This window comes from Poeciliopsis prolifica, unplaced genomic scaffold, assembly GCF_027474105.1.
Source record: "Poeciliopsis prolifica strain line A6 unplaced genomic scaffold, Auburn_PproV2 SCAFFOLD006, whole genome shotgun sequence".
Classification (NCBI taxonomy): Eukaryota; Metazoa; Chordata; class Actinopteri; order Cyprinodontiformes; family Poeciliidae; genus Poeciliopsis; species Poeciliopsis prolifica.
The window spans coordinates 6,139,238-6,151,086 of NW_026562381.1; the positions used below are offsets into that span (position 1 = coordinate 6,139,238).

The window sequence follows — 11,849 nt, forward strand, 5'->3', positions numbered from 1 at the left end:
TGGTATTCAAAGACAACATGCAGTAGACATGTACTGTACACTGTATGAACCAATGCTCAACTGGGACTAAGCCTGTTGTTCTGCTGAGGTGTACATAAAACTAATATATATAACATTATTTAAAATCTATTTTGGTGTAATTATTTCCAGAGAAACTTAATTGCAAGCTTCGATTAGATACACCCCATAATCATCAAAATTGACAGAAATTCTTGAAGTATGGACCATTGTGTGCAAAAAATATACAAACTCAGCACATTTTTTTTTATAACATCCATTTCGTTTTATTGCTCCATCTCTGCATATAGGAAAAAAAATCCCTTAATATAAAGATAAAAAAAGAGATAAAAATCCGCACCCCAACCTGGAAGTCCCAAAATTGTAACATTACAACCTAGGCTTTAATTTCCAAACAGAACATTATTTTACATGCAAGACAAAACAATGTCAGGAAAGAATGTAGTTTTCACTCAATGATCATGCCATACACAAAAAGTAAAAGTAAAATGACTGGCCAACTAGACCTCAGTTGCAAACTACGAGAAAAACAATAATTGTTTCTGTTTCAACTTTGTAATATTCACAAACCTGCTGAAAAAGATGAACTCTGAAGACCTCTGAGGAACCACCACCTAATTTCTAAAACCTGTCAAGACTGCCAAGACTGTGGCAAACAAAATGACGGCTTGATTCTCCCCCCAAAAACGAGAATGATTTTAGTTGAAAATGGTTCTTTTAGTCATTGAAGTTGTCACTGTCAGGAAGCTTTTCCAGCCATGAACCAAAGCCCTGCTGAGACAGGTACGCCCGCAGTACACTTTTGGCCTCCTGGTACGGCTTAGCCATCATCTTCAATGAAAAGAAATTAATAGTGAATAAAAAGTTGAGTAATTTCCTAAAACCAATAATTAATAATAATTATATTTGAAAAGATTGATGAAAATGTCAGACAAACTACTTTCACAATTCTTTTTAAGTTGAAAGTTTTGATCTGAGACTTGAGCAGGCCTCTTGTTAGAATTTAATTATTGAGTTAAAATGCATAATTTTCAATAAAAAAAAGTTTCCTGTGAACTTTAACAAAAACAATCTTCAGCCTAAATTCCAATTTGTGGACACAAAACAAGGTGATAGAAAAAAATTAATTCTACTTATTATGGAAAGCAGATCAGTGTAAATGCTTATGTGTAAATGGGTACCTTTAATTCTCTGTAGCAGCTTGTGGTGACTAGGTCCTGCCTCTGGGCCTCTTTGGCCACCAACCTGAAGCGGTGCAGCATTGCTGCTTTGCACAGGCGGCTTGCCAAAGCAGGTCCACTCTTAAACGGAGACCTACAAAAAGGAAATCAGTAATAGATTAGATAGGCCCAAACATGAACCAAAAATTAACTTCCAATATAATAAGATGACAATTATGTTTTCACACAGTGCCAGGTTGATTTGGATAACACTTTCCCCTTGAAATCATTACTAGAGAATTTCTGTTGGAGTTACTTGGATTACAATACATAGTTCCCACAAGTCTGAACCAGAGGTGATAAGCATCACTGAACCGCCAAACTGGTAGGCAATCACAGCGCAAAGCATAGATGAACTATGGCTTTGAGACCAACAAAATGAAAGTAATCAAAAATTGTAATTGAGTAATAGTGATTGGGTACTTCTATCGTTTTTGATTTGGAAAAGAAGAAACCGAGAGCTGGTTCTAAGTTTTTGGCTTGTTTATTGTTGCCATTGCAACTGTCAAGACAGTTAGTTCTGGATACTTACCAAGATGGCTATCAGCTACAAAGTTCCTGAAAGTATGACATCACATGAGGACTATGTATTGTCTGACATTAAAAGTTCTTAATAATTTGAGTCACTTGGGTGTCACCAAAAACCCCCAAAAAGAATAGGAAGCTGTGACAGAGTTAATTATATTTTTATAGCACATTCTGTAAATGTTTTTAATCCATCTGCATACCTTATCCAATTCAAATGTATAAGCACTTTATGCAAACCTTTAACTCACAATCATATATATCATTAATACTTTATGGCCTAATACTAATTGTACCCCCAACAAACAGCACAACTGTAAACGAGTCATGAAGGTATAATGGATGCAAAATATGACAGGGTTACTCTTCAATGGTCTTGCCCTCCAGACCATCCACAACTTCCACAGAGCCGTCTCCTTCACACCAGTTGATACCACAGGTGAGCTGACTGCCGGTGTCAGAGGTGACCACAGAAGGCACCAGGCTAATATGGGGTCGCATCATGCAGTAGAACATGGGCAGTAGGGAGGTGATTCCCTCCACACGCTGGTTCACAGACATCTCCATCCCTCGGATTTCAGTACAGCCAGAGTCACCTGTATGGTTTCACATAAAATGCTCAAAACTTGATAACTTGGCAGTGCAGCTGTGACATTTATATAATTATTAGTTTGCTAATTTTTTAAAATTCTTTTTATTATATAGAAAAGTTGAAATGTATGAAAAAGAAACCGACAAACGACAAGTGCATTTAATTTTACTCTTACATTTAATTGCAACATTAGGAACCCATAATTTAGGAATATGAACTATTGAGCCCATTGTGATGCTGCCATCACTTCTCGCCACATTTAGCTAGCTTAATAACAAACATATATACATTTTAAGCGTACTCTTTATAATCTTATGTATAATCTTAAATTTCTTTCGCGGGTGTGCATTTTCAAAAAATGGACCTTGCAAAAGATGATTTATATGCATAAATATAATCAGAGAGGTGTCACTGACCTTTGCTAAAGATGTAACTCCCTATCATCACAGAACCTAGATTTAGATCCTGTTGTTAAATTTAACAGGTTAGAAAATAAATATTTCTAAGAGAGTTTCTCCTGACTTTGGTGAATAATGCATGAACACAATGTCTAGCCCTTTCCTTTAAAGTGTGGTGCTTGACAAAGCCGTTTCAAAATAATCTGTTGCTCATTTATTCGTTGTGTAAAATGAATGTGATATTTACCCTATTTGTAAATATTTTCTTAGCAATTAACACTCCTCAACTAATAAGCCTGTATTAATACCTACACAGAGTGAGATGTTTCATAATAAATATACAATGTAAAAGCAAATTAAAATAAGTTGAGAAGATATACATATATATGTATAGTTTTTATTTGCCATGTCACCCCATGTCATAATCTGGGGTTGCACCAATAAACATTTTTATTTAAAAACAGCACAGCTAACTGGAGTTTCCCTTGTTTCATCCTGGACAAATGTGATTATTTTTGCCATGTTAATTATAAGAGGTGGGGACAATTAGGCACCCCTCCAACCTGGAAACTATGATATTTTCACACCTTTTTTTGTATTGGTTGTAAGTCTGGGGAATTTGCTGGTGCTCAGGAGCACCCACCTTGAAAGCAAGCTACAGGCAACAACAGCGTGAGATAAGGAACTATTTTTAAATGAACTTTCCCCTGTTTAGGAAGAAACACAGCCTGTCAGTTTCATACGCAGCTGTGGTGGAACCCAATGTAAAAGACATCTGAATTCATTACCAGTTAATTATTTTAGAAATTACGTACCATTAAGGGAAAAAAATATTCATGTCACTGTCAGATTTAGATTTTAAATAATTTTAATTAAACCATTTTTTTTTCTTTCAGTATGTTCCAAGTCTTTGAGGTTAGAAAGCCTCCTTGCCATCACCCTAATTTTTTTGCTCTACTCCATAAATTTTAAGATTGTCTAGACGATTTAAGTAAGGACTTTGGTTGGCTGAGATATGTTGTAAATCATTGTTTTTATAATCGAGTAGTCTGTCAGTTTTTTGACTCTTACTGTAGTAATTTAATTAAAGAGAATTCCTCCTTTTGTAGTAGCTATTTAAGCTAGCAGAAGAAATCTATGAAAGAGAAATTGATAGTAAATAAACAATTCAGTTACTTTTTTGAAATTATTTGAAATAAGAAAACATTTAATTTGGAGTTCTCTAGAGATTGTTAATCGGGTCGGATTTAAAAAGAAACTTGTAAACTCATGTTTCCTGTTGAGCTGTTGTACCATTGAGGATGTGCTGTTGTGAAATACCAACTGTTGTGTAGCACATGCACTGAGTTGTCTCCTTTTCAGAGGTTCGACTGCCTCCATAGCTGCAAATAGCACTTACTACAAGTGAGAGGGTTGCGCAAAATAAATAACTGACCAGCCAGAACATAATTTCATAAAGTCTAGAGTAATTTTAGTAATCAACTAATCAGCAAAACAACCAAATTAACTGAATGTAATTTGGTTAATTTAAATTGAACCATTTAAATTAATGGTTCGATCTAAAAATTGAACCATTAACTACAAATTATGTCTATAAATTTTGCGTTCTTTTTTTGTATCACACTGTTAGACAGCGGTGTGATGTCACATTAAGCTGTCTGATGACTCACTTGAGGAAAACCTCCTTAAACAGAATACACAAAGGAGAAATTGCAACTATCAAAGATGAGGGGCTTGACTTACCTACGAGGATGCTTTGGACATAAACAGGCTCAATGAAGTGGCTCAGTAAAGCTCCTTGGTATCCAAGCACCTGCCACTGAGTGATCTTATCAGTGGTGGACATGCTGACCATCTCGCGAGCAGAGTTATCGAGGGTTGAGGAGAAAACTGAAAACACCTTTGAAAGAAAATATGTTTGTGGTTAATATTTAGATAAAAAAAAACAAAAAAAAGCTTTTAAATTTTATTCTGAACATAATACCTTGCCCTCAACTGACAGATGTAGGCTGATCTCACTGTTGACTTGCCATGTTGTAATGGAAAACGGGTTCAGGCGCCTGGGAATAAAGAAGAGAGCAAAATTAATATTTAGATCTTTCAGCTTGGATTTACTGAAAGATCAGGTTAATACAAACATGAGAAACAACTTGACAATAAATAACGACAGTAAGAAAAACTCCTGTGTAGGGCTGGCTAACTGCAGAAGAAATAATTACAATAATTTTGGTCAAAATTGAAATCCTGTTTTGTTTTTTTAAACAACCATTCACCGAGTTTGAAAAAAAGAATGTATTGATTCCATTGGAGAAAACGGAATTATCTTGAAACATAAGACAAAAGTTTCTTTTACGTCTTCTTGCCCACTTAAAATAAAAGATTTTTTCAAATGCTGGATATTCTATCATTTTTTTAAATAATACAAGTAACTCAGTGCCTTCAAAAAATAGTAAACTACAAATTTAAAAACACTAAAATGACCTAAGTAAATATAAAGTACAATAAATATTAAATGAGATAGGATTTTCCCACAAAGATATGCCACTGTATTATTTCTGGTTGTTTTGGGCTGAGAAGGATGATGATTTGGGCTAAAGTTACTCTCCTGTTTGTGCCATCTTTATTTGTTCCGACTTCTAAAAACTGCAAAGTCCTAAGCAAGTGCATTAAGCTGCTTTAAGGGTCTTTGTTTAAAAATTGAGCACTAACAGAAGAGTGGGGAAAAAGGAAAGGCGGGTGTTATTTCAGGCAATCATAAGCCAACGACAAACTGGCAACCTGTCCAGGGTGCACTCTGCCTCTCGCCCGTCTTGAAAGTCTTGAAAGACTTTATAATATGTTAGCTGGAGATAGGCACCAGCACCTCTCGACCCCACTAGGGTGGATAGATGAATGGAGGGAGGGATGGATGGACAAGCCAACAGATTTGCTAAAAACATTGCAAGTTCTTAGCAAAAACAATGAATGATTAGTATTTAAATCTAGGTGTTTACTTTTAAATGCATCTTTCATTCGCCTGTTGTTGCGTCGACAAAAGATGAACAAGAATTAATTTTGAATGGTCTTAAAAAAGTTGTAAACATGCCCAACAAATACTTACAGCTTGGTTGGAATCTGTGCTGCACCCTTTGGTAGTTGGTTTACATACAGATGCAAGGTAATCCCACTCTTCAGGCTGAGGAGTTTGCTGTTGATGTTATGAGTGAAGATGGACTTTGCAGTCAGATTGGCATTTTTGCTGAAATACATCAGCAGGTGCCGGTAGAGATACCTGGTAACATAGAATGAGGGTGACCCACACATACACTTCACTAAACATGTGAAAATATGCCTTGAGTTGTAGGGTAGGTTATAATGTATCATCTTTTCAGAAAGATGTCAAAAATATAGCTGCAAAAAATTATTATTTAATTATTTAATGCATTATTTAATGCAAACTATTTCAAAGCTAATAACAAACCAAAACATTTAATCAAAAATCTATTATGCTTGAAGAATACAGCTATTCCAGAAATGCTATGGTCATACTCAGTGAAGCAAGTATCAAACAAAAAAAGAACAATTCTCTCAACTGAGAATGTTAACCTACAGCATATTTTGTAGTACACTTAAGAAGACCATCATAGAAAAATAACCAAATACCTCATGAGAGACCTCCTTGCTGTAACAACAGCATGAGAATCATGCACAACCCGTCCATTTGATGATACTTTGGTGTTGAAGTTTCCAGTCCCAAGAGCAACAACCTCGCATCCACTGGCTAAAAGAACAGGACTAAGTGAAATATTTCAATACTTAAAAAATTTTTTATATATAACATCTTGTTCTTAGTCATGTCCAGTTTACATATCTTTAGCGTATATTTTTGACAATATGATTTATGCAGTTGCTTCACTCATCTCGCTTACCTCGTGTGCACTCCACATTTATTAAGACTGCTAATAAAGAAGTGTAAAAAACCCTAAGAAAAAAATATTTTTAAACCTCATCAGGGCTTTAACTGGAAGTTCTCCCACTTCTATCTGCCAAGACTTTTATTTTATTTTTTAAAAGCACATGTATTCCAGGTCAGTCTGGTATAAAATGGATGAATAGGTTGAAAAGCATATCATGGAAACTGTTGAGCATGGTGGAGGAGTTGTAATGCTGTGGGACAGTTTTCTCTCAAATTTCTACTTACAAGTTTTGACAATGAATGCAGCTGTTGTTTCCCCACAGCTAGAGAACTCTGGATGGTTGTTCAGTAGCTTAGAGAGCTGGTCCTTCACAGCATGTGGAATCTGGAGGTTGACCGAACTCTTTCTTTCTGAACAACCAAATGAAAAAAAGAAAGAAAAAAATATATATATAAATATCGACTCAACTGTATTAATTTTTTCAACAAAAACTAGGTGTTTCAAAGGATACTTAAAAGTAGAGTTTTATTGAAACGTTTATTTTCTTTGAACATTAAGCTTGCTTGTTGATATAAAGCAAATGGAATCAGACATGTAACTTTTCTGATAATAGTGGATGTTTTCTATAGAAGCGTATTGCGCGATAACAGTATGCGCACTCTGAGCAATATCCTAAGCAGAATGGGACCGCACCGATCCTCTAGATGTGGCTGTGTTCCTAACTGACCGCCTGGAATGAATTTATTTATTTTTATTTGGGAGAGAGGGAGTTTTTTATTTTGAAAAATGCTTAACAGGATCCACTTTTGTCACCATCTTGCTTTCTGTTGATTTCGGTTGTTAGGTTACGAACAGCTGTTGCCATTATTCAGCTATTGTATTGTTCAATAAAAATCTGAACAGAAAATGTTCAGCAAATACAGCTCAGCCGCCATTGAGTTTGAAGAAGCTTTCATTCGTAATAATCAGCCTTTAGCCATTTTCTGAATCTGAAGCTGCAATCAGAAGTCAACTTCAGCTTCGTTCCAGACGGTTAGATAGGAACGGCACAACATTTAAAGGATCGAACTGACGTTTTCTTCTATGCAGTCCCATTCTGTTTTAAGATCCTGCTCAGAGTATGCACACCATAAATGATTTCAACTACAATGCAAAGCAGCATCAGTATCTCTCCATGATTTAGACCAATCATGAAGGAAAGCTTGACCAACTCCTGTTAGCCATTGTATTCTCCACCTTCTGGACATTAAATCATTACATTTAAACAAAATAACTATCACGTTTATACAACATATTTTCACGCTTAAACAAGATAAGTATTACTTTATAATGTGACAGCACTCAAACATTTTTTCCTCCAGGATAGCAATACGCTTTCAGAATTTTCCTTTCAGGGAACAAACATGACAAAGTATTATCCTTTAAGACATGGTTGCAGGAATACCAATAGGGTATTCACAGAAGGAGTGTGGAAATTGGTCCACACACCAACACTATCAAGCAGAAATCTTGTATTACCATAAAAGGCTCTAGAAGGATTTCTGTCAGAGATGGATGCATCTTCCTTCACTGGTAAGGGTGGAGGAACATCTGGAGACAAAAAGTCATCAGAAAGGTCAAATCTATAAGATAACTTTGTACAAAAAAAAAGTGCTTCACACTACATGCACCATAGTAAATTGACAGTGATGAGCATTCTGCTTAAATCCTCTGGTCAAACTTGTCCCTTTCCTTTCTATATTTCTGCATATAAGGCTGTACATAGCAACAAAATCTTAAACGTAGACCTTGCTTTTTCTTTAAATGTTCAGTTTTCCCATATTTATGTCATATGCCGTGACACCATCAAGCATCCAAAAAAAGTTTTTAAAATACTAACCTGATGTTTGAGGGAGATCAGATTTAAGACAGCCTAAGCTAGGTAAAAAGTCCTCCAAAGCAGCTTTTGCTGCATTTAGACGAGCTTCCTTTTTAGTCACTCCCATCCCAGTCTTGTGCTGAACACCATCAATCTCAACAGCAAAAGCAAAATAAAACCCTGGTAAGTTCCCTATATATAAAAAAAAAAAGGGAAGGGGGGGGGGAAGCAAAGAAAAACAGATAATCAGACTGAAGTCACTTATCAAGTGTTAAAACAGCTACTTACATTTGGTGGCTCATTGATCTACATGTTTTGTGTTGTTTACAGTTTTCAAAATGGTAAAATGTTACATGATGGCCCACCTTATGTTACTTTTAATGCAACATTCCCCACTATTTTCCCTTGACTTGGCAAACACAAGAAGTGTTAAAAACACACAATAAGAAAGCTATCGGTAGGAAACAAGCAAAAACATAGATGTTCACAGAATCTCAGTTATTGATAACTCCGAAGACAACAACTAATAGAAATATAAAGCAGTTAATTTGATTATTTTGTTGCTAAGCAAATGACACAAAATGCAAATACAACAGAGAGTAAAACAGAACTTTCCACTCAACAATCCACACCTGCCTTAACAGTTACTTTTATGGTGCCTCACCTGTGGTAACCGTTTCCTTGATTTCTAGATGAAACTGTAAAACTTGGGCCAGCTGATGAAGCAAAGACACAGCATTTGTTTCACCCTTCTTGTATTTTTCAACCAGCACTTTGGGAGAGGATTTTGGCTTCTCAAAATGACCTTAGTTGAATCAATGGAGCAGAGAAGTGAATCATTAAAGCAGATGCACACATTAGACTGCCCAGCAATAAAGCCAAAAACACTAATGAGGAAGATCAATCCTGAGATTAAAAAGAATATCACTAGTAAAATGACAACAATCTGAAATATCCCACTGCAGTCAATACCCGGTCTGAACGACTTAGTTCCTTGTCTGGCGGAGTCATGTTCCTGATCAAGATTCAAGGAGCATTGCTCCTTATTTGACTCTCTTGATTCGGATGTTGGTGGCAGACTCTTCATTAATATTTGAGCAAAACTGGTTCCTCTAGAACCTCGAAATGATCCACCTGTTGAAAACATCCTGCAAGCCAAACAAGTTCTGGGTGGAGAAGAACATATGTGTTGGTCAACAAAAGTCCAGATATATATTCAGATTTAATTTATACATTTACATAGTTTGGGCACATATAAACATTACAAACAAATTTTCACATCGGAAACAGAGTGGATTTATTTCTTTAAAATTATCTAAACGCTATATAAAATGCAAAAAATGAATACAATAAATAATAAATGTAGTTTGTATGGCATAAACCAAAAATATGTTTTAGTCCTCAAATATTTGTATGGCAGATTATGGAGATATAACAAAAATAAGTCTACATAAAATACTTCAGTCAAATGTCACAACATTAGAAAAGAGAGTCGGTATGTCCAAACAGCAGCTCTATTTCTCATTTGCTATAAAGTATGGGTCAAATAATGTCTGCCATTTTTCTGAGAATAGTTAATTGTTTAGGGAGTGACATTCTTCACTACTTCATTCAACTTTCTTTTAACCAAAAACACAACTAGGTTAGCATTCACTTTCTTTAGATGAACTAAAAGTTTTGCCTTTTGGTAAATATGATAAATGGTGGTGGAAGGTTAAACTGACAACAATTGGCTAATATTCTGCAAAATTTTGCAGTTTGCAGCAAAACTTTGTAGTTTGCACAACACATGTGGCATGAATTAAATAAATATTTTACAGTCTCTGTCTATTTCAGAGGTCTCAAACTCCAATCCTCAAGGGCCACTGTCCTGCAGTTTTTAGATGCGTTTCAGGTACCAAACGCTGGAATGAAATGGCTTAATGACCTCCTCCTTGTGTAGATACGATCTCCAGAGCCTTATCTCTAGAGATCTATTCAAGTGTGGTGCAGCAGAGGCACATCTAAAACTCGAAGGACACCGGCCCTCGAGGACTGGAGTTTGAGTCCCCTGGTCTACTTTTTCTCTTTTCAACTGGAAAAACTGGACTGGATGAGAGTCAGATACCCATCCACCACCAACATATTGCATCGTCATCTCTAGGGAAATGTGAGCATTATATTAATACCGACTTGTAGATTTTTACACGAAAAATTACATAACATACTATCAACATATAATAAAGTCTAGCATTTTTATTCACAGACGACAGAAACAATAATTTATTTTACCCCGCGAACTAATTTTTTAAATAATTTCTCCTACCTTACAGCTAAGCTATCTTAGCTAACGTTCGGACTTGCGAGTGTAAAACTTGTCAATTACCCATCAAGCAACTTAAGCCAATTTTAACTGTCAGCATGATAGGACTAAATTTAAACGTCCTCTCATTTTCAGTTTTGGTTAGTATGTAGCTCTACGATTTACCGTGAACTCAATCTGCGACCTGGGTACCAGCTTTCAACGTCGAAGCTCGAAATCAAAACTACAAATTGTAGCCAAGGCTACAGAAAAAGCTAACAATTTAAAAGTTCAAGAATGCAGTCTAACGACACCGTTATAAAATTCTAAATTCAAAACCAAGGTCAAACATAAACTTTTACCTATTTTGGATTCGAAAGATAAGTAGATGTGAAATAGTATCTGGAAATTCTGGAACACGAACGACTGCCGAACTCACGCGCGATGCTGCTGTGTGTCTGTTAAAGGCGCAGAGATCCTTTGCAACGGAAGATGCGTGATACCGTTTGAAAAATGCAGATCAATTTTTTAGTACATGAAACCTCTAACAGAGAGAAGGAACTAAAGAGCAATTTAATTCAACAATGCATTTACTAAACAGTATATTTCTTAAAAAAGTAGAAAACAAAACTTTTTCATGTACATGATTTTTGTTGTTGTTGACATTTCACTACAATCTGAAATCGAACCCGTTTGTGTTCTTAACAACAAAACTATTTGGCTCTGGCACATTTTACATCTCTGGGTAAATTTTATTTAAGAAAAAGGAGGGAAAAATGGCTCTTTGGATTGTAAATGTTTCTGACCCCTGCCCTTCCCAGCTGGCAGTTGACTTCTTGTAAATAAACCATTCACCTCTGGGTTATGGGAAAACTTGGTGCTTTGTACATAAGTGAAGGGAGGGTATGGAAGATGGATAGATAGTTTGGGGTTTCATTTACAGAATTGCGGGCACTTTTCTGGTCTTCCTTCATGAAAAAAGAAAAAGAGCTCAATCAAAGAGCCAAACTCTTGATTTACTGGTCTGTATACATTCTGATTTTCATCCATGGTGTTGTGAC

General features: G+C 35.8%; 1 protein-coding gene across 3 annotated transcripts; it reads right to left on the reverse strand.

Moving 5' to 3' along the window:
* Positions 1-283: 283 nt before the first annotated feature.
* LOC129360486 (adenosine deaminase domain-containing protein 1-like) lies at positions 284-11,216 on the reverse strand. Of its 3 annotated transcripts, none has more exons than XM_055030757.1 (13): positions 11,151-11,216; positions 9,480-9,673; positions 9,172-9,312; positions 8,529-8,699; positions 8,168-8,239; positions 6,934-7,059; positions 6,396-6,513; positions 5,854-6,024; positions 4,738-4,813; positions 4,497-4,653; positions 2,128-2,359; positions 1,200-1,332; positions 284-849 (listed from the first exon to the last, which is right to left on the reverse strand). In XM_055030757.1, exons 2-13 carry the CDS (start codon positions 9,652-9,654, stop codon positions 736-738), a joined length of 1,686 nt encoding a protein of 561 aa, XP_054886732.1. In that variant the 5' UTR covers positions 9,655-9,673; positions 11,151-11,216; the 3' UTR covers positions 284-735. The 3 variants fall into 3 exon arrangements, with proteins under 3 accessions (XP_054886732.1, XP_054886731.1, XP_054886733.1); XM_055030756.1 differs by lacking the exon at positions 11,151-11,216 and adding an exon at positions 10,975-11,082; XM_055030758.1 differs by lacking the exon at positions 11,151-11,216 and adding an exon at positions 10,813-10,916.
* Between the last annotated feature and the right edge of the window lie 633 nt (positions 11,217-11,849).